The sequence below is a fragment of the Diorhabda carinulata genome, chromosome 5 (genome assembly GCF_026250575.1).
Source record: "Diorhabda carinulata isolate Delta chromosome 5, icDioCari1.1, whole genome shotgun sequence".
Lineage (NCBI taxonomy): Eukaryota > Metazoa > Arthropoda > Insecta > Coleoptera > Chrysomelidae > Diorhabda > Diorhabda carinulata.
The window spans coordinates 29,992,343-30,017,047 of NC_079464.1; the positions used below are offsets into that span (position 1 = coordinate 29,992,343).

Genomic DNA, 24,705 nt, shown 5'->3' on the forward strand with positions numbered 1-24,705 from the left:
TAGCTGTCATATAATAATGGCAATTTATATAAAAATTAAATTTAAGAGTCATTTTGGAGAAATATGGTGTGGTTTTGATATTTACACTCTACGGAAAAGGAATCAAATGAAATTCTAATCTTCAACTTGATCAGAGCATTCGGTTTAGTTCTATAGAATGAATTATGGATGGTTTTTCAAAAACGAAATGTACTAAAAAGGGTTCGAAGCTATTGCAAAATAAGTCACAATCAGAAACAGGGATTTCTTCTTCTTTTCTACCATCAGAGTTAGGGGAGGAATATATCACCCTGTTTATTCCTATAACTTCATTACAAATCAGAACCAGTTTCAGCTAGTACTTGTTAACAGTCATGTAACTTTATAATATCATTATATTAAAAATAAGGAAACTGTTCAATAAATCTAGTTAACACAATCCTTAAAGGATGTTAGTTACCTTAAGATGAACTTTTTGGAGGTAGATTAGGTGAAATGGAACTAAAATTGCATCCACTATCTGTAGTTTACGTTTAACTGGAATTTTTGGACACCCTGTACATTAAAAATATCATAAATTATAAGTATGTTGTTAATAACACACCTTGTATATAATTTCAATTAGGAAGGAATAGTTGTATTGACTAACGAGTTTCTTTTAATAGAGATTTTTTGTTTTTTTTAAAACAATCTTTAAAAATACTGTCTGAAAAAAATACGTATTTGATAATGTGTATAACTTACAAAACTAGATCTTGAAACACAAATACTCTTGATTTGCAATAAAAAAAAGTTATTCTCAAAGAAAAAAGTGCGCTTTCAAGCTTTAATTTCCCTATTTATATAACTTCAATAGTTTTGACGATGATTTCCGTCCTGAAACAAAAAAGTTTTCTTATATTGGTCACTTTATTTAAATGCAACATACTGTATATTAAGTAAATATCGAAATAATAGCCATTTTATTAAAGTCGAGTTATCAAAACAATGTCGCATTAGACACATAGATGGTAATTCTAACCTGAAATTGTTTTAAAAGTGGTGATAGTTAATTTTTTTTCAATTGATATAGGTATAAAAATAGTAAAAACATTGAATCTTAAGATATACTCATAATATACTACTTACTTATTTAAAATGCGCCCTATAAATCTATACCTCATACCAAACTATTTTTTGATAAAAGGAATCAGTTAACTATTGTAACAACAATCCAAATAAAAGAGCATCCAAACTGACACGATTTCTTGTAAAACAGAAAGTCGTCCGTATAGCGAAAACTAATTTGGATTTGGACACCGTAAACAAATCAAAAATGAAAAAATTAAACTATACAGCAAACATCGGGATATTGAAACCGATATTCTTTTGTATTTCTAAAAACACATGAGTCATATAGGCAACTAGCCATCAATTTAGAAAAAAAGAAGAACCATAAAGCGGATTTTAATAGAGTTAAATGCTTCCTTTATTGGAGATTTTAAAATATGTTTGGGGTAAAAAATTCAACCGGTTGCATCACTGCGCGTGAGTAACTGTCAAATATGTCACAAATAATGCCGATTTTACATTTCACATTTTTATTATTCTATTTTGAGATATTTCATTGTTTCGGTTATAAAATTTTAATAAGGACACTAAAAAAACTTTACTTAACTTAACATGATGAAAATAAAGGAACGTAATACTACCATTCGTCATTCACACCAAAATAACTGCAAGACATACGTAACAATTTCTTTAGATTTAACGTAAATATCTTAAAAAGAGATATTATAATTGACAGTTTAGTCCGATGTTGAGGTTATGTGGGTTTTTTTCTGTAGTGTACATTATTTTTAAAATCTTTTGAATTAAAAGCCTATTTATTGTCAAAATCAGTTCTTTTAAGAGGTCTACTTACGTTTTTTTTTACTTTATACTGGTAATTAGATATTTATATATTATCAACTTCTAACCATATAACTCTTAGTGACAACTGCCCGCCATAAAGCAAGGCACAAATTGGCACACGCGAACTAGTGTTCATTGCAATCAAATGATATGATAAGAGAATTTCAAAAAACTTGAATTTTTGTTTTCTATGACATTGAATTTGAAATATATAAACAAGACAACCAAACCGTTCGAGTCCCGTAACTGTAGGTTACAGAAAAGTCTCTTCACAATGGCTACCACAATTGTAGTCAATGAAAAAATATATAACAAAAATATAAATAAAAGCAATACATCGATTCGATTAGAGTTTCTTTGGAGAAAATGTAATCCTAAATTATGACCTTACCCTTGGATTAAATAATTGTCCGGCGAAATTTTGTAACAGTCCTCCCATACTTCCTAACCCTCCAACAGATTCACCTCCTCCAAATTGTGGTATATGTGGTTGCTGGAACAAGAAGTGTAGTTTAGTAGATTTCATCTTGTAGCACAACCGATAGGGAAACTTACTACACAACCTTGTATATGTCGAAAATAATTTCATGGAATGATGGCTGATATCGGATTTTCGATTTATTTATGTCTCAATTTTGAAAAAAAAAATTATCTTTGTGCTGGTTAATAAACATTTCTTTTTAAATTACTTATTTCGAAGTACTAAATTTCTCACTTATATTAAGCTTTATTTTTATTCTGGTTTATTTGGATAAGTAGCTGTAACAGTGATCATGTATATATAAAAAAGAAGATGAAAACAAAGAGGTTAAATCGATAAAACGTGTTTCATTTTTATTACTAAAAAAAGATAAAATAATTTGAATTTATTTCATAAAACACTATTTAGCTAATAAAAAATCATTTCAACTGAATTCAGCTAAGACATGAAGTAAGTTGGTCATGTGTTATTAAAAATGGTGGCACAATGTTTGAGTCATGTCACAGAAATGGGGTAAATGCACATTTCCAGTACTATTACAATTAAGACATATGTGATCACACCTCAATAGCTATTGAGGAATAAGGTGTGAATCAATTACATCCCCAAACACATGATAAAAACGCTAGAATACTAAATTATATTAAATTTGGGGTGTTTATAAATATATTCCCTATCGGAAGCACTATGAGGTCTAAATATTTACTTGATGGGGTTGTTGACCTCCAGACAACAGTCCTGAGAGTAAATTTTCAACAGGACCTCTCTGCTGTTCCGGTGGATGAGGATAATACCCATATTGCTGAAAAAGAAGGTACGGTAAAATTAAATATTAACAACAAAAATGGTATAACATTTCAAATTTTATACTAATTGAGAATTCTACCAAAATAGTTTTGTTACTAACATCTGCAGGGTTCAGTTTGACTGTTTTCTCAATCACATTGGTTAATTTTCTCATGCAATTGTTAATTATTATAATGATAAGAAAATAAAAGTAACCAAATGCATATGTATCCTTGCATCCAACATTATACTTACTTGTCCATCATTTTCTTGACCTTTTTGGGACTGTTGAGCACTATACTGTACGTGTCCACCTTGCCGAGCCATTTCCTGCTCTAATTGATCGCTAACATCTTCAAAATGAGTATCAGCAGGTTTTGGAGCTGAGTTATGTCTTTGAATTCCTATTCCTCCAGTTTGACCAACACTTGATTGATAAGTTCCACTACCACTGGTAGGGGTATCACTGTAAGCCTGTGAGCTTCCAGTAGGACTACTGTAAGGTTGAGGATGGTTACCAGCAGCGGGACCTGAGTGAGGCTGATTACCAGCTGGAGGTCCGGTATAAGGTTGATTACCCATGGGAGGATTTGGGTAAGGTTGACCACTAGCTGGACCACCATATACTGGGTTTCCTTTACCATAAGGCGACATTCCACCATAAGGAGGGTGAACACCACCAGTAGACGATAATAAACTTGATAATAGTGAGTTAAGATCTATTCCTGAAGATTGTTGTTGTGGACCAGGACCTTGATGTCCACCAGTACCCTGATTATAACCTGGTTGTGGTTGTTGTGAACCGCTGGATAATAGGTTTGAAAGTAAAGAACCAAAATCTGTTCCTTGAGATTGCGTTCCTCTTGTATTAGACGGAGGAGTGGAATGATGAGTGCCAGTTTCTTGTATGGGTCTAGTAGCGTTACCAGATAGAAGATTCGTCAACAAACCTCCGAAATCAACACCGTGAGTTTGTGAACCTGGTTGACTTTGACTTCCTGTTTGTTGATTATGGCCAGAAAGTAAACCTGATAGAAGTGAACCAATATCTCCAGCACCTTGCTGTTGTGTTTGAGAGCCATGTTGTTGGTTAATACCACCTACGGGTTGTTGCTGAGGACCTGCAGGTGGTTGATTGTGACTAGATAACAAACCAGACAGAAAACTACCTATATCAGGTCCACTCTGTTGATTACCCGGTCCTTGTGGAGCACCTTGAGCTTGTGATACTTTAGATTCTTGATTACCACTGAGTAGGTTAGTAAGCAGAGCAGCATAATCGACTTGACCTTGTTGACCAGGAGCTCCGGTACTAGTTGGATTACCGGTACCTGGTTGTTGACCAGCACCTCCACCAGCTATAAGGCCTGAAAGCAACTGCTCAAGGGGTCCTTTAGACGGGGCTTGATTGATGTTTAGGTTTGTGTCTTGGGGTAGATCGGGGTAAATTCCGTATTTCTAAGGAGATTACAAAATTTTGCGATAAATGCACTAGAAATGGCTACTGTATAACTAAGTGCCCGTTTTTTTTCAAGTTCAAGTGCAATTTTAATATATTTAAAAGAATCGTCAAATAAAAAAAATAGCATCAAGGTTAGACTTAGTATGTTCAGTTACATTTTTGCCCTTCACCATAATTTCAAGACGTTTAGACATTTTCAAAGTCGTATTAACATAACTTATCGAAAAGAATATGTCATTTTATTATGACAGAACAATTTTTATACACACAGGTCTCAAACATGTACATGTATACTTATTGCATAGAAAAATTAAATCTATAATTTCGACGAAAAAATATCCTGAACCTTCTTACTACTTTCGAAATCTGGCAACGTTTGAACGTACCTTACACTCGTTGTATGACGTCATCAATGTTTATAAGATCTTAACATGCTGGATATAATTTAAAACTGAAATGTTCTTTAATTTGGTAACATGGTCAAAATAGTATGTATTAAATAATGCTTTCATTTTATTAATTGAGTCCATCACTGATTTATATATTTAATGTAACTAAATCTTGTAATTTAAACTTAACCTATAAAATGATTCAATGAAAAACTAATATTTTTGGAAGAGTTAATTGAATATTTAGCATTTGCGTTTCAACTAATGATTTTAAAGACCATAAATTTGAATTTCAAAAAAATTATATTATGTAGTTAATAAGTACGAGGTAAATGAATATAATAATTTAAAATAGGAAAATGATGTTATGACACCAAGATGAAAGCTAACTGCTGCTATAAAATATGCTTATTTGCTTATAGAGGGAACTTCAAAATGAGTTTTGATTTCAAACACTGTTAAAAATTGTCTAAAGTCCGTATTTTATAGCAAAACAAGTAAAATACTAACAGCGAAAAAGCAAAAATAAAACTTTCACAAACAAAATGCACTGTTGTCGACATAAGGCGAACTAGGCAGTTAGTTATTAAAGAAAACATTGTTAACCGAAAAATTCCAGTGTTAATTAGAAATGGAAATTTATATTGACATTTACATTGCAAACAAAACAAAGCGATAAGTCTAGAATAAATCGGCCACATTAATTTATTTCTTTCTTAAATATATATTTAATTAAAGTCAATTTGTTCTTTACAATGATATAAAAAATATACAGGGTTTACCACGATGAGTGTATATAATACTTATATAAGAAACTATTGGTAATATTTTCTTTAAAAAGTTTTTCCAAGGAGCTCGTTTTAGTTAAGTTTTTACAAAAACTGTTTAATCCAAATATAGAATTATGATTATGATAAACTACCCTTATTTTTGAGTTTAGAATCTGATGCAAAATGGCCGACTTGTCAAAGTCAAGATAAATTAAAAGTAACAACCTTTCAGCCTATCACAACGCGTTGGGCGGGACCTAATTGGCGCCAAGTTTAAATCGAATTTGTGTATTTATTTATCACACATTATGCTAACTTGCTTTTGGATATTATTAAACTGTGGAAAGAGAAAATCTATTTTATTTCTTTTCCTTTCATACAGATTTTGAACTTTTAGACGTAGAAAATAATCGCCAAAAATTTCGGAAACTTTATGAACGACCAATTAGATATCATTACTCTTCTTTACTGGATTTTTTTATTTGAATAACTTAACTAACCTAACTTAATCAGGATACATTAAAAGTAACGAACTCCCAGCCTATCACAAGGCACTATTTATGTTATAAGAAACTGCATCTGAATTCCTGTTCGAAAACATTCGTTTTTAAAGAAAAATGTTGGGTTCCCTCTGTTTCTCATTCCATTAGTTAAGTTATCAAGTAATTCAAACAAAAAAAATCGCTCACAAAATAGGTTCAGTAAAGAAGAGTAGTTGATATCTAATTGGTCATTAAGAAAGCTTCCGGAATTTTCAGCGATTAGTTTTCACGTTTCAAAGGAATTTCTCTTTCTACAGTTTAATAATATCCAAAATAAACAAATTAGATTCAAATTAGGCGACTAACAATTTAAACTTGGCGCCAATTAGGTCCCGCCCAACACGTTGTGATAGGCTAGGAGATCACTACTTTTGAAGTATCCTGTCACTCACGTGTTTTAGAATGATCTATTATGAGAAGGAAAAATTATTTTTTGGTTAAGGTTTTGATAGCTTTAATAATAATAACAACAAACGTGAAAGTTATAAATAGTAATACAAGAAAACAAAAGACAAGTGAATCGATAACAAGAAAAAATTGGTTGGTTATTGAAATAAATAGTGCTCTTTAAGTGAAAAATTTTAATGAAATTATAAAGCTTGGTTTATGCAGCCAACATTTAAATTACCATTGAACTGGACAATTAAATTACTAGTAGAAAGACACTGAAATGACTTGTAGTTCATGCAGTAAAATAAAACTAAATTAAAATTAGTTCGCCAATTTTCAACTTTTTAGTTTAATTCATTAATTTTGTGAGGTTATGAGCGCAGAATGCGTCAGGTCAGTCTGTTTTGGTGGTATTGGTTGTTTACAACATCGTCGTTTTTTCATTAATCACGATATGTGCCGATTTCCGCTGATATCAAAAAAATAGGAGAAAGCAAAGTTTGGAATTCAGCAATGTCCTTTAGACAATTGAATTCTGGTATCAGGAGCTTTCCACATTTGTATGACTGAAAGGACCCATACATAATTTATAATTATCTTTAATTTACTGCATAAACCAAAAAATTATCACCAAGAAAGTTTAGTTTAAAGTTAATTTTAATTTAGTTTTAATTTTGACTGCAGAAATCAAGCTTAACATTTATTTAGCAAATATTTATTTATAAAACAATTTGAAAAGAAAAGAATGAAATTGTTAAATATTGAGGGATAACAGGAGATGAAACTTGGATATGAAGAAACAAAAGAAGAATTCTTAACCTGGGATGTTGAACTAAGTTTTATTATATTCTTAATTTCTCATTACAAATTAAATTAAATCTTTTCTCCAAAACTTTAAACAATAAGTAAAATAAATAATTAGAAACTGAAAAATTTTAATTGAATTCAAAACAAAAAATAGTATCAGAAATAGGTAAATAGATCAAAACGTCAATTTTCACTTGTTTTTTCAAACTAATAATCAAAAGACACTTAAAATCATAACAATATTGACTTTAATTATTCAACAAATAAATTTTATTAACTATAAAGAATACTTACTGCGTTATTGTGAGCATAACCTCTCTGAGGATCATTTCCACCACCTCCCAATAATTTCCCTACTAGCATTCCAGCAGCTCCGCTTTTAATAGCCCCTGACAGTAGAGTTTGAGCTCCATCCAAAAAACTATCAAAAGAAGATTGAGGTTCACCCTGAAATAAAAAATATTTTTCAACAAATTATATATAAGTAAAAACAAAAACTTACACCTGGTGGTGGTGGCGGACCATAACCTTGTGGTGGTGTTGGACCATAACCTTGTGGTGGTGGTCCATATCCTGGTCCAGGTGCATAACCTCCTTGAGGAGGATAATATGCGCCCTGCGGAGCCCCATTACCACCTTGAGGGCTCCATTGTTGGTTGTCAGTTTGAGATACTTTTTTAACATTATCACCAGCTCCCAATCCCATGATACCTTCCCAAGAAATAAGAGTAATACTAACTTCTCCATCTATTAGAAGATCAGTTACTTTAGAATATGAGATTCTATGAGGGAATTCACAGAAATGTTGTCCGTTTACAGCAATCTACAATTTTATATGCAAAAGTTATCTAATAAAATTAGAGAAAAAAAAAATATACAACCTTGTAGTCACTTTCGTCAACTAGTACAATGATTTCCCAAGATTCTGCTTCTCCGATTCGTAGTTCGCCTTCTCCTTGTTCTTCACCCCATTCTTCATTTATATAAGAATTTCTAGCAATGTAACCTTGTTTATGACGTACAGAAATATGGAGAGCCGTATCATCACTAGGCTTCGGACCTACTTGGAAGTTAATGTTAAATCTAGAAAAAAAATGATTCAAATTATTTTCAGTACTACATATTCCCAAAAATTTAAAATATCTACTTGTAAAGGATAAAAATAAATCTGATGACTATATATTCATAAGTAAATAAACTTGTTTTCTTAGTTAATTATAGTTACAAGTATAATATAAAGGTCATAGTAATTAAAAATTAATTGAAGAAACTAAACAACTACTTTGAACGATCATTGTTTATAAATATAATAAAATCTTGTAATTTTACCTACCTATCTGAATCTGGATGACTTACTCCTTGAATCCTGCACATTCGTCCAGGTACCAGTCCCCCTGGAATCTTACCCTTATATGGGACATCCTAAAATTATTTTGTTATAATACGATAACAACGAAACATTTTGACCTACTTACTGGTTTTACTATGGGATTCTCCATTTATGATTGGGACACTAAATTAGATCTTTTATAAATAATACACACACACACACACTCTGTTATTTTTGGCTAGGAATTATTCGTTCAATATATGAAATGAATAAATTTATATTGGAGGTCAGGATTTAAGAAAAAGGAGGGGTTAAAATTGTCGGTGATGAGGTAATGCTTATTTTTTAGGAATGCGGTAAGACTCGATGTTAAAAATTGTCTTCAAACGTAGGCAACATAAATACGTGGGGTGTATATGAGGTTGCATATAACGTAAGATATGAGTACGAAATAGTTGCTTTGTTCGCGGAAGATATCCCGAACTTGTTTCATGGCAGTTAGAAATTGTGCGTTAGCGGTGCTAATAAAACATGTTAAGGATTAAAAATCATGTGTTCGTGGAGTACAAATTTCTAATTCCAAACGTATCCATGTGCATTCATCCTACTTCGAATTTTTGTGATATTTACCACGAACTAACTTCAAACCTATGTGTTTTTCTACATACTTGCAATTTAAAAAAATGTGGTAATTCAATTTATACTTACAAAAATAAATCTTCGTCCAGTTAATTAATATATATTCTGAACAAAGCATGTGCATTTGACACGTTCAGAATACATTCGGAATGTGTTCAAATTATCTACAGCGAACAAAGCTGAGATCATAAATTTATTTATTACATTTTTATTTTGCATACGTTATTTTATTTACTAATATTCAATTATTTAATATTTTGATAGATAAAATCTGTTTTCATCACAATAGGTAAAATTTCACAGGTATATATTACATTTCTTCACAAAAGTAAAGAAGGTCGACCCTAAAAAGATTTTTTCAAAGAAACAGGTTGCCTAATTCATTGAAATCGTTCATCTTACACAGTAGAGGTTAGAGTCATTCAAGTGCAATGTCCTTTCAGGCATAGGAGCATATTATACCTTTTGAAGGGCAGTATTGTATTTAGGACGTTGTTTCCAATATAACAATTAAAAATAGCCATTGCGATATAAACCTTTGTATTAATGATATAATACGAAAAGAATTATAAAATAATATCATAAAATATTTTAGAAAAAAAAAATTAGTAACTCTTAAGATTGTTCTATAATGCGATTGTGTTGAAATTCAAATTTAGATATTCTTTTTAAACAAGCTTTTTGTAAAAACTTCTAGAACATTTTTTATTTAAAAAATATAAAGTGTTACCCTTACCAAACAAGCTTTTTGTAGAAACTTCTAGAACTTTTTTTATTTAAAAAACATGAAGTGTTACCCTTAATTTTAATATAAAACATTAAAAATAAATAAAATTGTAACAATACCGACTTCTTTTTAAGAAACGATCCATTTTTATACTCATGTTTTTATAATTATACATATAATAAAAACATATTGAACCTAGATACTGTCCTGATTTTATCAACCTACACATTTGAATTTATTGTGATGAAAAGAATACTGATGACGATGACTCACACTTTTTTTCCAAGAAAAACTGTGTCGACAATGTTCGGATTCTTTCGTCATCACTAGGTATCTCATTGGGTTCAATTTGTGTGGCCAGTGGCCATTATAACAAGGTTGTCATATTTACACTTAATCTATAATCTAAATACACGTAAACAAAAAACCATAATGATTGTATTAGATTTTATAAGTAAGCTATTATTTTATAAATTTAGATCCAATATTATATATTTTATTTTTTTTGAATATTACAATCGAATTTAAAATTCACATACCGGACAGCTATATTGTGATAACAATAAAATGTATATCAATGTTAATGTTTAACACTATGAGTAAATTGATGTGAAAACCGAAAAAATAAAAAATGCTCATTAATTAGAAGAGTAATAAAAGACACATTGCGTTAACATGTTATGTTTTTAAGATATTTACGCGTCGACACTTCAAATCGCGGCAACACAGCGCTTAGTATTTCTGTCGGTGACATCATACTCGACCAGTCGGTGGTTCTGTTCTGAGAAAGGGTTTCCCTACGTTAGTGACTCATTCGACGTGTTTTTCTCGTTAAGGTCGGGTTATTTTCTACTTCTCCGATATTTTCATAACGTAAATAATACGAGCCTCTTTGATAAAACTGAAAGTGTATAGTTTTTTTATGTAATAACGAAATAATACAGCTGTTTTCTAAAGTTTAGTCGATCAAGGTTAACTTGATTAATAAATAAAACAAAATGAAGTCTGATCTCAGCGATGGCATGTCAAATCATTCGGATTTCTCAAATGATAGCCAAAATTCTGTTTCCACTGCAGAGTTTTTGACCAATATGGGAAATGGAGTTATCTTAACCCAATCCAATGTAAGTTTATCTTAAATATATTTATATAATTTATTATTTGTTATCGTCAAAGCGTTTTGTAGGTTATGTTCGTATATAGTTTGTTTTTATTTGTTTTATGTAATTCGGTATAATATAAATAATAGTTCGTATTTATCTTTATTATGAATTATTTTTTTTATGGAAATTTTTGATTCAATCAAGTTTTTAATCATTACATAGTTAGATCCTTTTATAATAATTTTCCTTTAAAACAATATCGCATACGATACGTTCGAGATGTCACGTAAATTAAAATTTACAAATTTCATTATACACTGAAAAAAATTGTTCATTAAACTGAATTGGTATAAATAACAAGTGACCTACCAATACGATAACTATCTAAAGGAATGAAAATAATTTATGGAATACGCTATAAAAGTCACATACGGGGTGAAAATGAAATTATTTTTACGAGGTGTGATTAAAAAGTATGATGAAATATTTTATTAAATCAAAAATGTACATTATGAATTAATATCCTTTGAAGAATACTACTTTTGGTTAATAATGGACTTCTCAATATCAGGAATTGTGTTAAAATGTTTTTTGGTACAATTTTATTTTCTGAAGAACTGAAAGTCGCGTGGTGTTAAATTTGGAGAGTAAGGCGGCTTTTAACAAATTTGTGGTCTCACAATCGAAGAAAAAAATGACGATGGTCTCAATGTTCGACAGCTATAGACCCAATTTTCATCCCCAGTAACAAATTTGACATTTGACAATGAAATCCGGGTCCGCATTATGCATACAACTGTTTTTTGTCTTGCCGCTTTTCTATTTGGGGAGACATGATAATGTTTCAACCGGTTATAACTGGTCCCAAAACACGAGTGTACTGGACAGACTTCTTCTGTGACCGTTACCAAACGCCCTAAGGGCTAATGTGGATACTTACATACCAGAATTAAGTGAATGACTCCAAACTCGCTATCCGGTACATAGACGGCTCCGGAAGGAGTTACAGATTTACTCCGCTGGGCTCAGAACCCGTGCTTGGTGTTGCTATCGTTGGATAGAGACGCCATGGGCATCACGGATGATCCGGAGTGCCGTCGGTGCTTGGAGGAGGCTGAATCCGCAGACCACGTCATCTGTGAGTGCTCTGCACTCACACGACGCGGTTTAAACACTTGGTGAAGCCTCTCAGTTGCTTAATGACATCGAAAGGGTTCAAGCTAAAACGCCTGATCGGTTTTTCAAAGAATATCGGCCTAAAGACTACTCCCAACTAGTTTAAATGGGTCTGAAAACTTTGTCGGGTCTAAATTATCGAATGATTGGGCATGCCGCAATTTATTGCACGTTTCTAGCACTCATTATAGTGCTGATATGAATTTTGTGGAATATTTTTAATCTGCCTTCATTTCTTACGTTGCTGACGTCACCAGCGCCGATCGAGTTTCGTCCGCCGAGCTACAGCAGCATCCATATTCCACGTACGAAAACTGACGTTACTTATAAGACATCCAATTTTTTATTAAAAGATCCTGGCAATTAAATATTATGTTGACGTTCTATTTTCGGCGTCGGATAACAAGGTGATGATGATATTTGTACAATTTCGAGAAACTGATAACGACATATGATCATATAGATAACGATTAGCAAATAAAAATTATTTATTTTATTCTTATTTTGGAAATACCTGATGAATTATAACTCTCGATCCAAATGGATTACTGGGAAAAATATTTTTTAAGAAACGCGATATATAAATCAATATCACGCCGATTTGTAGGAATTCGATCGTGATCTGTAGACAATTCGACCAGATTCAATGTTCCTTTCCACGAATTACTTATTTTAAAGCTTAATTTCGATATTAGAGCTTTCATAAGCTCTTGTATTTGGGGATCTACAAAGATACCTTCTGAATGAGCGTCTGTGGCGCGTAGAAAATTCTTGATGATGCGCCAGGCGCTCGATTGATTGAAAATTGGTTCGAGAAGTTTGAAGAGACCAAATCAACACCGGATAAACCGAAATCCTGGCGTCCGAGATCTTCTAGAACGGTCGAAAACAGTACTGCTCGGTCTGCTCGCGACGAGCCTGACTGTTGCTTTAAACGCGCACAAATCATCGTTATTTCGCATTTTACACAAATATTTGGTGTTGCATCCTTAAAAAATTCAGTCAAGGTGTAAGAAATGACGCCTCAGGATGCTGGCCAGAGACTTGTTCCTGGCGAATTGATATCCAAGAGTTATGCCGTGAGTTGACCGCCACGCAGTCCCGATTTAACACTTATTGACTTTTTTCTATGAGGTTGGACGCTAATTTCAAGAAATGAATTCCTGAGTAATGCATTTCGATATATTTTTTTTAATAAACTCTTTCTATGTTCAATACTACTTGGTACGAAAATTTTACGGAACTCCTCGAAGTATTCCCGCCGTTAGGTACATTTTTTTTTGGAAAAGTGAGCGTTGTATTCCTGATAATTCTTCCAAAAACGTCGACGAACTTTCCAGATTCTCAAAAATATTTTTCACAAGAGAAACGCGTAGTTTTCAAACGTGTGTTGAACCTCGACTTATAATATGTGGAAAATCTTTTTGAATCACTCTATAGATTGGTTTAAACTGCGTGAGAATGCGTTTATTAGTTTCAAAGGTACATATACAAAATGGCAGAAGCACCTTTGAAACGAAATATTAGGAGGGTCAGAGCTTACCGGCGTCGGGACGCCTAGACGTTTTCGAGGCGCCCCGAAGTCCTTTTAGACGTCTCCGACGACGTGTTTTCCACTTTCTATTGATGAATACGGGGTTTTGCGAATGTCGAGGGGCGCCAATATGTCTTCGGGAAAAAAAATCAATATAACAAACCATAGGCGTGTCGTGGATACATTTTCGTGGGGTTTTTATTTTTTAAAATGTGTGATTTGATGAATTTTGGCAAAAATTTCATTGGAAATCATTCAGAAATTGTAGAGGTTTTATAAAGAAAATTAGAGGAGGTTAAAAATGTCTTCTAATCAACACTAAGTGTGATTTGAACGGTGGCAACAATGTAATCTTCGTATATAGAATTGTTGTATAAAATTTTGTGTAAAAAATTGAGTGCCACAACCCGTTAATCTCAATTCCAACTTATATAAAACTATTTTTGACATTTCAGTTAATCTAGCTACAAAAACTTTGAAAAAAGTTTGAACTGATATTAATCGATGTTGTACGCTGAAGTGACGTCCCAAATTCACTTCTAATGTCCGAGTTAAAAGCCACATAATCGTAAAGATTAAAATTATTCGTTAAGTACCTTCTATTTTAGAGTTCAAATACCATTTTGACCGATGACCTTTAGTAAATTGAAAAAAATAACGCGTAGGCGTGCACTAATAAAAAAAAATACGGTACACTAAGTTTGTCGCAACATCTGTAGTTTTCTATTGAAACTAATATTTCTAAAAAGTTTATTATAAAAAACAGGACAAAAAAAACCAAAAATCACGCCAGATCTTTAACCTAAAAGGTCACTCCATACCTCAGAATCAATAATAGACGAAAAATCCCCAACCAAGGGCGAGACGGATGATCCGGAGTGCCGCTGGTGCTTGGAGGCGTTTAAACGCCTTGGCAAACCCCACAACCTGCCTAAGGATATCAAAGGTTTCAAGCCAAAGCGCCCGATCGGTTTCTCAAAGGACTTTGGTGGAGCACGACGGGTCTATCCAATAATAGACGAAAAATCCCCGTGCGAGGCACACCAAGGGCGAGACGGATGATCCGGAGTGCCGCTGGTGCTTGGAGGCGTTTAAACGCCTTGGCAAACCCCACAACCTGCCTAAGGATATCAAAGGTTTCAAGCCAAAGCGCCCGATCGGTTTCTCAAAGGACTTTGGTGGAGCACGACGGGTCTATCCAATAATAGACGAAAAATCCCCGTGCGAGGCACACAATGGGCGAGACGGATGATCCGGAGTGCCGCTGGTGCTTGGAGGCGTTTAAACGCCTTGGCAAACCCCACAACCTGCCTAAGGATATCAAAGGTTTCAAGCCAAAGCGCCCGATCGGTTTCTCAAAGGACTTTGGTGGAGCACGACGGGTCTATCCAATAATAGACGAAAAATCCCCGTGCGAGGCACACAATGGGCGAGACGGATGATCCGGAGTGCCGCTGGTGCTTGGAGGCGTTTAAACGCCTTGGCAAACCCCACAACCTGCCTAAGGATATCAAGGGTTTCAAGCCAAAGCGCCCGATCGGTTTCTCAAAGGACTTTGGTGGAGCACGACGGGTCTATCCAATAATAGACGAAAAATCCCCGTGCGAGGCACACAATGGGCGAGACGGATGATCCGGAGTGCCGCTGGTGCTTGGAGGCGTTTAAACGCCTTGGCAAACCCCACAACCTGCCTAAGGATATCAAAGGTTTCAAGCCAAAGCGCCCGATCGGTTTCTCAAAGGACTTTGGTGGAGCACGACGGGTCTATCCAATAATAGACGAAAAATCCCCGTGCGAGGCACACAATGGGCGAGACGGATGATCCGGAGTGCCGCTGGTGCTTGGAGGCGTTTAAACGCCTTGGCAAACCCCACAACCTGCCTAAGGATATCAAGGGTTTCAAGCCAAAGCGCCCGATCGGTTTCTCAAAGGACTTTGGTGGAGCACGACGGGTCTATCCAATAATAGACGAAAAATCCCCGTGCGAGGCACACAATGGGCGAGACGGATGATCCGGAGTGCCGCTGGTGCTTGGAGGCGTTTAAACGCCTTGGCAAACCCCACAACCTGCCTAAGGATATCAAAGGTTTCAAGCCAAAGCGCCCGATCGGTTTCTCAAAGGACTTTGGCGGAACACGACGGGTCTATCTGAAGATATATGTGCTCCGCCTCGTGTACATTTCGAGGAAGCGTCTCAAAAAACTAAAACTAGTCGAATTGTAGATCTAATCTCAAGACCTTCCGCTGCATTAGCATTCGCTGCTGAGCTGACAAATAGAATAAGAGCGTCGCACCGTGCGACGTGATATTTTCGAAGCAACTACCGCCATCTCTACGTCAGGCCAAGTACTTTGGTTCGAACGCCAAAGATTTCTCAATGATTTTTCGATTGTTCCTTATACAAACATCTACATATTAATAAGTGGTAATTTCTACGAAAGAACAAAATAAATAATGACGGAAATGCATTGCGTAATTCAGAATAATCAATTTTTATATTTTATATATAAAAATATTTTCATGCATTACATTCGCGTGATGGTTTCGCCCCCTAGTAAAGTTCGCACCCCTGACCGACAATTTACGACGGTTCGGAGACTACCCCAAACATATCCCTTCCAAACTATATGTAGCCCTTGCCCTTAGTTTCGACTCACCCACAAATTATATCCATAGGCGTCGAATTAGGCGATGAGTGTGTATTTTTTAGGATAAAGTGTTGAAATAATACTTCGCTTTCTCTATTTCCATTCATATTTATTTAAATATGACAAAGTAAAACAGGAATTAGTCAGCTGCATTATCAGTATATAAAAATATGGGTGTACGAGAACTGTTATTACGTTTTATTAGTGAAATAGTTGAAGTTTTAGTTAGATTTTTTAAAGCTGCTTCGAATGGGATTAGAAATAAATATTTTAGGTTAAATTTTCGTTCGAAATATCCATTTTTGAGGTTATTTTTTAGCTCTCACATTATTATACATTAAATTATTCAATTTGGAAGTTTTTAATTGATTTTATTTTTTATTAGATCAGCTTTAAATAGTATTTTGTGATATACTTGTAAATCCGTTTAATTTGATACCTATATTAAGATACTAGTGTAAACAATACCGCCATATTTGTTTTGCTTTCATTTTTATAGTATTATTAATTCCACTATCCAAGCCCTTCCATTTGACACCCACATTTATGATTTTCGGAATAAAAAATCTAATCCGCCATTTTATTGACAGCCATATTTGATTTGCATTCGAAATATTCTTTATTTTGGTAATCGAGCCTTTTCATTTGTTAACGCACATTGAGAATTTTGAGATTAAAAAAAATTGTATTTCGCCATTTTATTGACGGCCATATTTGATTTGCATTATTTTCGTTGTCTTCTTTATTGTACTAGTCAAGCCCTTTCATTTGACACCCACATTTACGATATTTTGAATAAAAAATCTAATCCGCCATTTTATTGACGGCCGTATTTGATTTGCATTCGAAATATTCTTTATTTTGGTAATCGAGCCTTTTCATTTGTTAACGCACATTGAGAATTTTGAGATTAAAAAAATTGTATTTCGCCATTTTATTGACGGCCATATTTGATTTGCATTATTTTCGTTGTCTTCTTTATTGTACTAGTCAAGCCCTTTCATTTGACACCCACATTTACGATATTTTGAATAAAAAATCTAATCCGCCATTTTATTGACGGCCATATTTGATTTGCATTCGAAATATTCTTTATTTTGGTAATCGAGCCTTTTCATTTGTTAACGCACATTGAGAATTTTGAGATTAAAAAAATTGTATTTCGCCATTTTATTGACGGCCATATTTGATTTGCATTATTTTCGTTGTCTTCTTTATTGTACTAGTCAAGCCCTTCCATTTGACACCCACATTTACGATATTTTGAATAAAAAATCTAATCCGCCATTTTATTGACGGCCATATTTGATTTGCATTCGAAATATTCTTTATTTTGGTAATCGAGCCTTTTCATTTGTTAACGCACATTGAGAATTTTGATATTAAAAAAAATTGTATTTCGCCATTTTATTGACGGCCATATTTGATTTGCATTATTTTCGTTGTCTTCTTTATTGTACTAGTCAAGCCCTTTCATTTGACACCCACGTTTACGATATTTTGAATAAAAAATCTAATCCGCCATTTTATTGACGGTCATATTTGATTTGCATTCGAAATATTCTTTATTTTGGTAATCGAGCCTTTTCATTTGTTAACGCACATTGAGAATTTTGAGATTAAAAAAAATTGTATTTCGCCATTTTATTGACGGTCATATTTGATTTGCATTATTTTCGTTGTCTTCTTTATTGTACTAGTCAAGCCCTTCCATTTGACACCCACATTTACGATATTTTGAATAAAAAATCTAATCCGCCATTTTATTGACGGCCATATTTGATTTGCATTCGAAATATTCTTTATTTTGGTAATCGAGCCTTTTCATTTGTTAACGCACATTGAGAATTTTGAGATTAAAAAAAATTGTATTTCGCCATTTTATTGACGGCCATATTTGATTTGCATTATTTTCGTTGTATTCTTTATTGTACAAGTCAAGCCCTTTCATTTGACACCCACATTTAGGATTTTCTGAATAAAAAATCTAATCCGCCATTTTATTGACGGCCATATTTGATTTGCCTTCGAAATATTCTTTATTTTGGTAATCGAGCCTTTTCATTTGTTCACGCACATTGAGGATTTTGAGATTAAAAAAAATGTATTTCTCCATTTTATTGACGGCCATCTTTGATTTGCATTATTTTCGTTGTATTCTTTATTATACTATTCAAGCCCTTTCATTTGACACCCACATTTTGGATATTCTGAATAAAAAATCTAATCCGCCATTTTATTGACGGCCATATTTGATTTACATTTTTTTTTTCATAATGTCCGTCTACTTTGCTGCCCACATTGAGAGAATTTTAAAAAATGTAGTTCGCCATTTTATTGACGGCCATATTTGATTTACTTTTTTTCATAGTTTACTGCGTTCTACTATTTAAGCCCTTTCATTTGATATCCGATATAATGGTGAAAAAACTCTATAATCCGCCATTTTGGACGACCATATTTGTTTTGCATTCGAAATATTCTTTATTTTGCTATCCAAGCCCTTCCATTCGACACCCACATTGATAATTTTGTGATTAAAAAAAATGTAATTCGCCATCTTTTTAACGGCCATATTTGATCCACATTTTTGTCTCCAAAGTCTTATTTATTCCATTGAAAATGGTTTAGGAAAATATGTAATCCGCCATTTTTTCACGACCATAAACCATATTGGATTTACATTGATACTGATTAATATATTAACTGTATTGAAGTTATATAGGATGAAAAATTAGATAAATCTGACAACAGGAATGGATTAAAATTTTCTTTACTCAATTTCATAAGAATGTAATGAATTAAGGAACAAAGTAACCTTTCCCTTCATATTAAATGATTCTCGCCGAGAAAAAAATCTTATAATCTAAAAATTCAAAACTTAATTTTTATACTGTACCATCATAATCCGCAGATAATACTCTCGTAATTTTGTTATCAGGTGATAAATATTAAAAATTTTCGAACCCAACAAAAAGATTGCAACTTCTCATTTCCATTCAATTTTAAAATATCTGACAAAATTAACATTCCATACCAGTACATATTTCTGCAAAAAATTTAAGTATTCAGTTCACGTGTCTTACCTAATTTTGAAGTAACAATTTTACTTCCGAATTTTAAAATTCCGAGAAGCGTTAAAATATAAAGAAAAAACATCTCGAAAATTAATTTTTACTGATTTCGTAGAAGTTAACATTCTCTCGATCGTTCCCCACCTTCCACATTTCTTACGTCATCCATCAATTTAAACTTACTAGTAAACAGAAACGACAAGCGTTTGTATACAAATACCAACGAGTGGAAACGAGATCGCTAATTCTCGTAGCCTTGCAAGTTTATAAAAGCAGTTTCGCTAAACGAGCCTCACTTCATTTGTTTCAAGTAAATACCGTGAGTCGATTACGATTGGCACGGTGTTTGACTGATAACGTTTTTGTAGTGAAAAAGAAACTTATTTTTCAAGGTTATTCGTATTAAGGTTAAGGCCCACTTATGTCGCAGTTAGTGCCTTTCTTGAATTTCGGTTTGGACCATACCTATAGTGTAGACGAAAGTGATATTTTGTATAATTACGAGTTTTCTGATAAATCTAAAATGGTAAGTTTTTTAAAAAATGTATAGTCATGTTGTTATTAACCTATAATGACCTGGAGTTTTTAATAATGTGTATTAATAATTGATTTTAGTTCGAAAATTTTTCGTTTTAACAAATTTCAGAGTTCAGATTATGTAATGGGTCCATATTTTTGTTATATTTTTTGTTTTTATTTCAGATCTAGTACATATTTATATTAAATATTTTAGTTATTTAATTCTCGTAATTTTGAGGTTATGTTTCACTTCTGTCAAATTTAGATAATTTGTAAATTCATTATGTATATAATTAAAATTTTAATTTATAAAAATGCCATTTGTATACGTGGAAATTCATAGTTTTTGTCTTTTATTCTTTTTGTTAAATTCCATTATCACTTTATTTCACTTTCAATCACATTTTTTCCCGCGAAGAAAAAGATTTATTTGTTTCGTCTTATATTGGTATTTGTATAATTCCAATGGATCGAAATCAGGACTATTCGTTCACTACTTGACCTATGCACTTTAAGAAATGATGTTATGGTACAATTTATTTGGTACTTCAGCAGAATCTATAAGAAAATTATGATTTTTTTGGCGCCAACATTCATTGCCATTAAGTGGGTCATGTATGAGGAAGTATATATGCAAAATCATGTGTAAAAAATGGTCTAACTAAACCTATAAAAATTTAAAATTATTAAACAATGACTCACGTATTAAAATGAAGCTGATATCAATGTTTACAAAAAATGTTGGATTTCATGGCGGTATTTTAATTATAAATTAACTTTTTATTCATGTAAAATTTTATTTACGACTATAATTTTTTTTGAAAAACACTTCGTCGCAACAACAGAACAATGATATCGATTTATTTGCCAAATTACCATGTCAGATGCTTGCTTCGGCACCAGGGATTTCCTAGGACTCAGTTGTAGTTCTGTAGATAGAGATAACGCCCTCTACGTAAAACAATCTGCACACGTCCTCAGGTGTCTGTTTTTTTTGATTACATTACACTATACAATACACTTAACTTACAATAATTTACTTATAAATATCATTTAAATAATTACTTTCAATAATTCTTTCTACTACGACTATTTATTCATATTTAAACTAACTGTGTTTGAATAAATCATTTATATACCTAAAGAAAATTCTACAGAGTTCTAGAATAAAAAGAAACGAAAGAAACAAATAAATAGACCTTCCTGGAAATTATCGAAAAGAAATAACGTAAATAAACGGTCTGCTTAAAGGCGCGTCCGCCATTTATTAAAATAAAGATGAAAGGCGCCGCGCGAATTAATATAAATTCTTAAATTACATTCTAGCTGGACAGGGCCGGCCTAAGGACCCATGTTCACGACAATATTAGATAAGCTAGATTCGAAGTTTACGTTTGAGCGCTGACGTTTTGATATCGAAAATTTTATTTAATTATTGAATTATTTTTTATAATTTAGTTATTCTGGGTTTAGATTATCGTATCCCACTTTACAAAGTGGATTAGATCATAAAATCCAGGTAAAACTCTTAATGAATCCGTCACGAGTTGTATTACGTACTCGGACTACCTTTTCGTTTACCTGAAATATCCCCGTCACGAGTTTTTCTATTTTTATGACAACGGTCATATCACCTACTTCCTACATTGTCCTCAATAAATTGTTTTTGAATGTTGCAACATCTGCGAATCTAATAATCAAAGTAATTCGAACTGTTTTTATAAGGTTAACTGACTTTAATTGTCCGTTTCCGTTTTTTATTTTACGATCTATATTAATATCTGTTTCCAAATTATTCAAATTATCGAATATAATAAAATTCTTCACTATTTTTTTGAATGAGAGAGTTTTGAGCATGAGAAACGGTAAATGCCCGGTCGGAACACGTAATCTCTATTGCGCAGAATCGTCACCGTACCAAGGACGGTTGAAACAAACCTTTCAAAGAAGATTCGCAACCAATATTTACAATGACATCCAAATTTTCTCTTCCATAACTCAGATTTACTGCCTTTCCCAATTTACAACCTTCAAAAACAACTTTTTAATATTTCCTGTAACTTCTCCCTTTACCTGTGCCCATACCAATTTAATCGGGTTCTGGGGGCCAGATCTGGACTATAAAGTGGATGAGGAAGCAATTCGTTCGATTTAACCATCGTTGCCGTCGACTTGTGAATCGGTGCTTTGTCTTTGTTTTTTTGCATTTACACAATCCAACAACCCTATGTAATATTCGCTATTGATGTTATCTCCCTTTTTGGAGATATTCGATGACCAATATTCCAAAATACTGAAGCCATAACCTTCCCAGGTGACTGTTGTGCCTTTGGACGCTTTGGACGTGGTGGTTCACCGGCTGCAGTTCACTCAGATGATCGTTTTGATTCCGGAGTGAAGTGATGGATCCATGATTCATCCATTGTCACATATCGTTCGAAAAAAACTGATTTGCTAACCAATTTGTGGACTTTTTTAATGTTTTCTGGAGTAACCACCTCGATTGGACGACCGGAAGGTTCACCATCTGTACAATCACCTTTAAATTCAACAAATCATTAACAATTGGTTCAATTCGATGGAGCAGAGTCCTGTTAACACTTTTGTAAACATTGCTGAGTTTGTACAGTATTTTTTTTTATCAATAAGCAATGATAAATCAACACAATCAAAAAAAAACAAAAATAGCTCCATTTAAACGTCTGCCATTTTATTCTGAGTAATCGAAATGTCAAGAAATTCGACACATAGTTTTTTGAAAGTTGGTACTTCGTAAACGTCATATGGATTTGACAGTGACAGCGCCATCTGTCGACTTATTGGTGATTTAATACATACGTTTAAAAGCGTGCGAAAAAGGACAATTATTATAACTCTACGAATGGGTATATATTCAGATCTGATTTTCAGATGTAGGTTTGTTCGCCGAAAGTCTGGTAGACTTTGTACATCTGCGAAATCTCCACAAGCTACTAATGAGGTACACTAACACTATCAAACGCTTTCTTGTGATCAACGAAAGCGATTTGTATATTCCGGTGATCTCTCTGTGCTTCCCGAAGTTCCACAGTCCACAACAAGTTGTTCTGTACACATTTGGTGATGTCTTCTGCGACCTTTCTCTTCCTCTACGTGCTTATAAATTATGTAAGTGATACAAGTTGTATCTGTAGGTAGGTAGGTGTAGGTCTGTACTAGGTGGGGTCATCCGTCTGGAAGCTCTTGCCTGGAACCCAGTGTTGGTACAACTTATGGATTATGGAAGAGTTGAGGTTACCTTCCGGTACTTTCCAGTTGTTGGTATCTTGGATTACGTCAGTTATTTCCTTTTGTGTGAAATAATCAAAATTCATTTGAACAATATTTAATCGGACGCTATCTAGTCGGCGTTTCCAACGCCCGTTCCGATGGCACGAGTTGTACGATTGGTTCTGTCATTAGACGTAGTTTCTAACCTAACCTAACCTCAAATCTATGTGTTTTTCCACCTATCTGTCAAAGTTTTGACACTTTATTTACCGATTCTAATGTTTTCATTGTGACCATAGTCCATTGAATTGTTCGATTCCAGTACACAATGAAGTATTATGTGGCGTACATTCTTGATATATTACTAAGTTATTTGTGGCGTTTTATAAACAATTCACAATATAGGTCGTGACGGTTTTTATCGAAGACGTGTCCGAGACAAAGGCGATGATAGATCATGTTTTGTACGAAAAATAAAAAAAAAACGTGCTGTTTTCAAAACATCCAGATAGTCTGGATTGTGAGTCAGTAGGTCGATATGACTTAACACAACTTAACACGTGTTAAATATTAACGGTGATAAATAAAAAAAAATTATTGTTTATTAAATACTTCATTAAAAATGATACGGGTGTTAAATTACAATATGTCGTTATACGGGGTGATATTTCTTAGATAGTTTTTGACAAGTGACGAATTATTTCGCGATTTAGCTTCGTCAACACAAGTTATACCGGGTATATCCGGAAAATAATGCATTATAGTCCTTACATTTAAATAATATTCTTCGAAATAAACCAATACCCTTTTGACGTCGAAATTTCCGATATTTCTTAGATAGTTTTTGACAAGTGACGTATTATTTCGCGATTTAGCTTCTTCAACAGAAGTTATACCGGGTATATCGGGAAAATAATGCATTATAGTCCTTCCATTTAAATAATATTCTTCGAAATAAACCAATACCCTTTTGACGTCGAAATTTCCGATATTTCTTAGATAATTTTTGACAAGTGACGTATTATTTCGCGATTTAGCTTCTTCAACAGAAGTTATACCGGGTATATCGGGAAAATAATGCATTATAGTCCTTACATTTAAATAATATTCTTCGAAATAAACCAATACCCTTTTGACGTCGAAATTTCCGATATTTCTTAGATAGTTTTTGACAAGTGACGTATTATTTCGCGATTTAGCTTCTTCA

The 24,705-nt window shown here is 33.2% G+C and overlaps 2 protein-coding genes across 5 annotated transcripts in view; one reads left to right on the top strand and one right to left on the bottom strand.

Moving 5' to 3' along the window:
* Positions 1-243: 243 nt before the first annotated feature.
* LOC130894314 (uncharacterized) lies at positions 244-9,259 on the bottom strand. Its single transcript, XM_057801042.1, has 9 exons — positions 8,975-9,259; positions 8,833-8,921; positions 8,381-8,582; positions 8,002-8,322; positions 7,794-7,946; positions 3,395-4,597; positions 3,060-3,155; positions 2,264-2,365; positions 244-855 (listed from the first exon to the last, which is right to left on the bottom strand). The coding sequence occupies exons 1-9, from the start codon at positions 8,996-8,998 to the stop codon at positions 829-831; spliced, it is 2,217 nt and encodes a 738-aa protein (XP_057657025.1). The 5' UTR covers positions 8,999-9,259; the 3' UTR covers positions 244-828.
* Positions 9,260-10,943: 1,684 nt separating this feature from the next.
* The window catches only part of LOC130894324 (transcription factor kayak), a 55,140-nt gene continuing 41,378 nt past the window's right edge, over positions 10,944-24,705 (top strand). For 2 of the 4 annotated variants that reach the window (XM_057801065.1, XM_057801062.1), the window contains exon 1: positions 20,024-20,256. In XM_057801065.1, coding sequence (XP_057657048.1) covers positions 20,152-20,256 — 105 coding nt within the window. In that variant the 5' untranslated portion in view covers positions 20,024-20,151. Of the gene's footprint in view, positions 11,320-20,023; positions 20,257-24,705 lie in introns of those variants that run through there. The other 2 variants (XM_057801061.1, XM_057801064.1) reach the window with 2 other exon arrangements.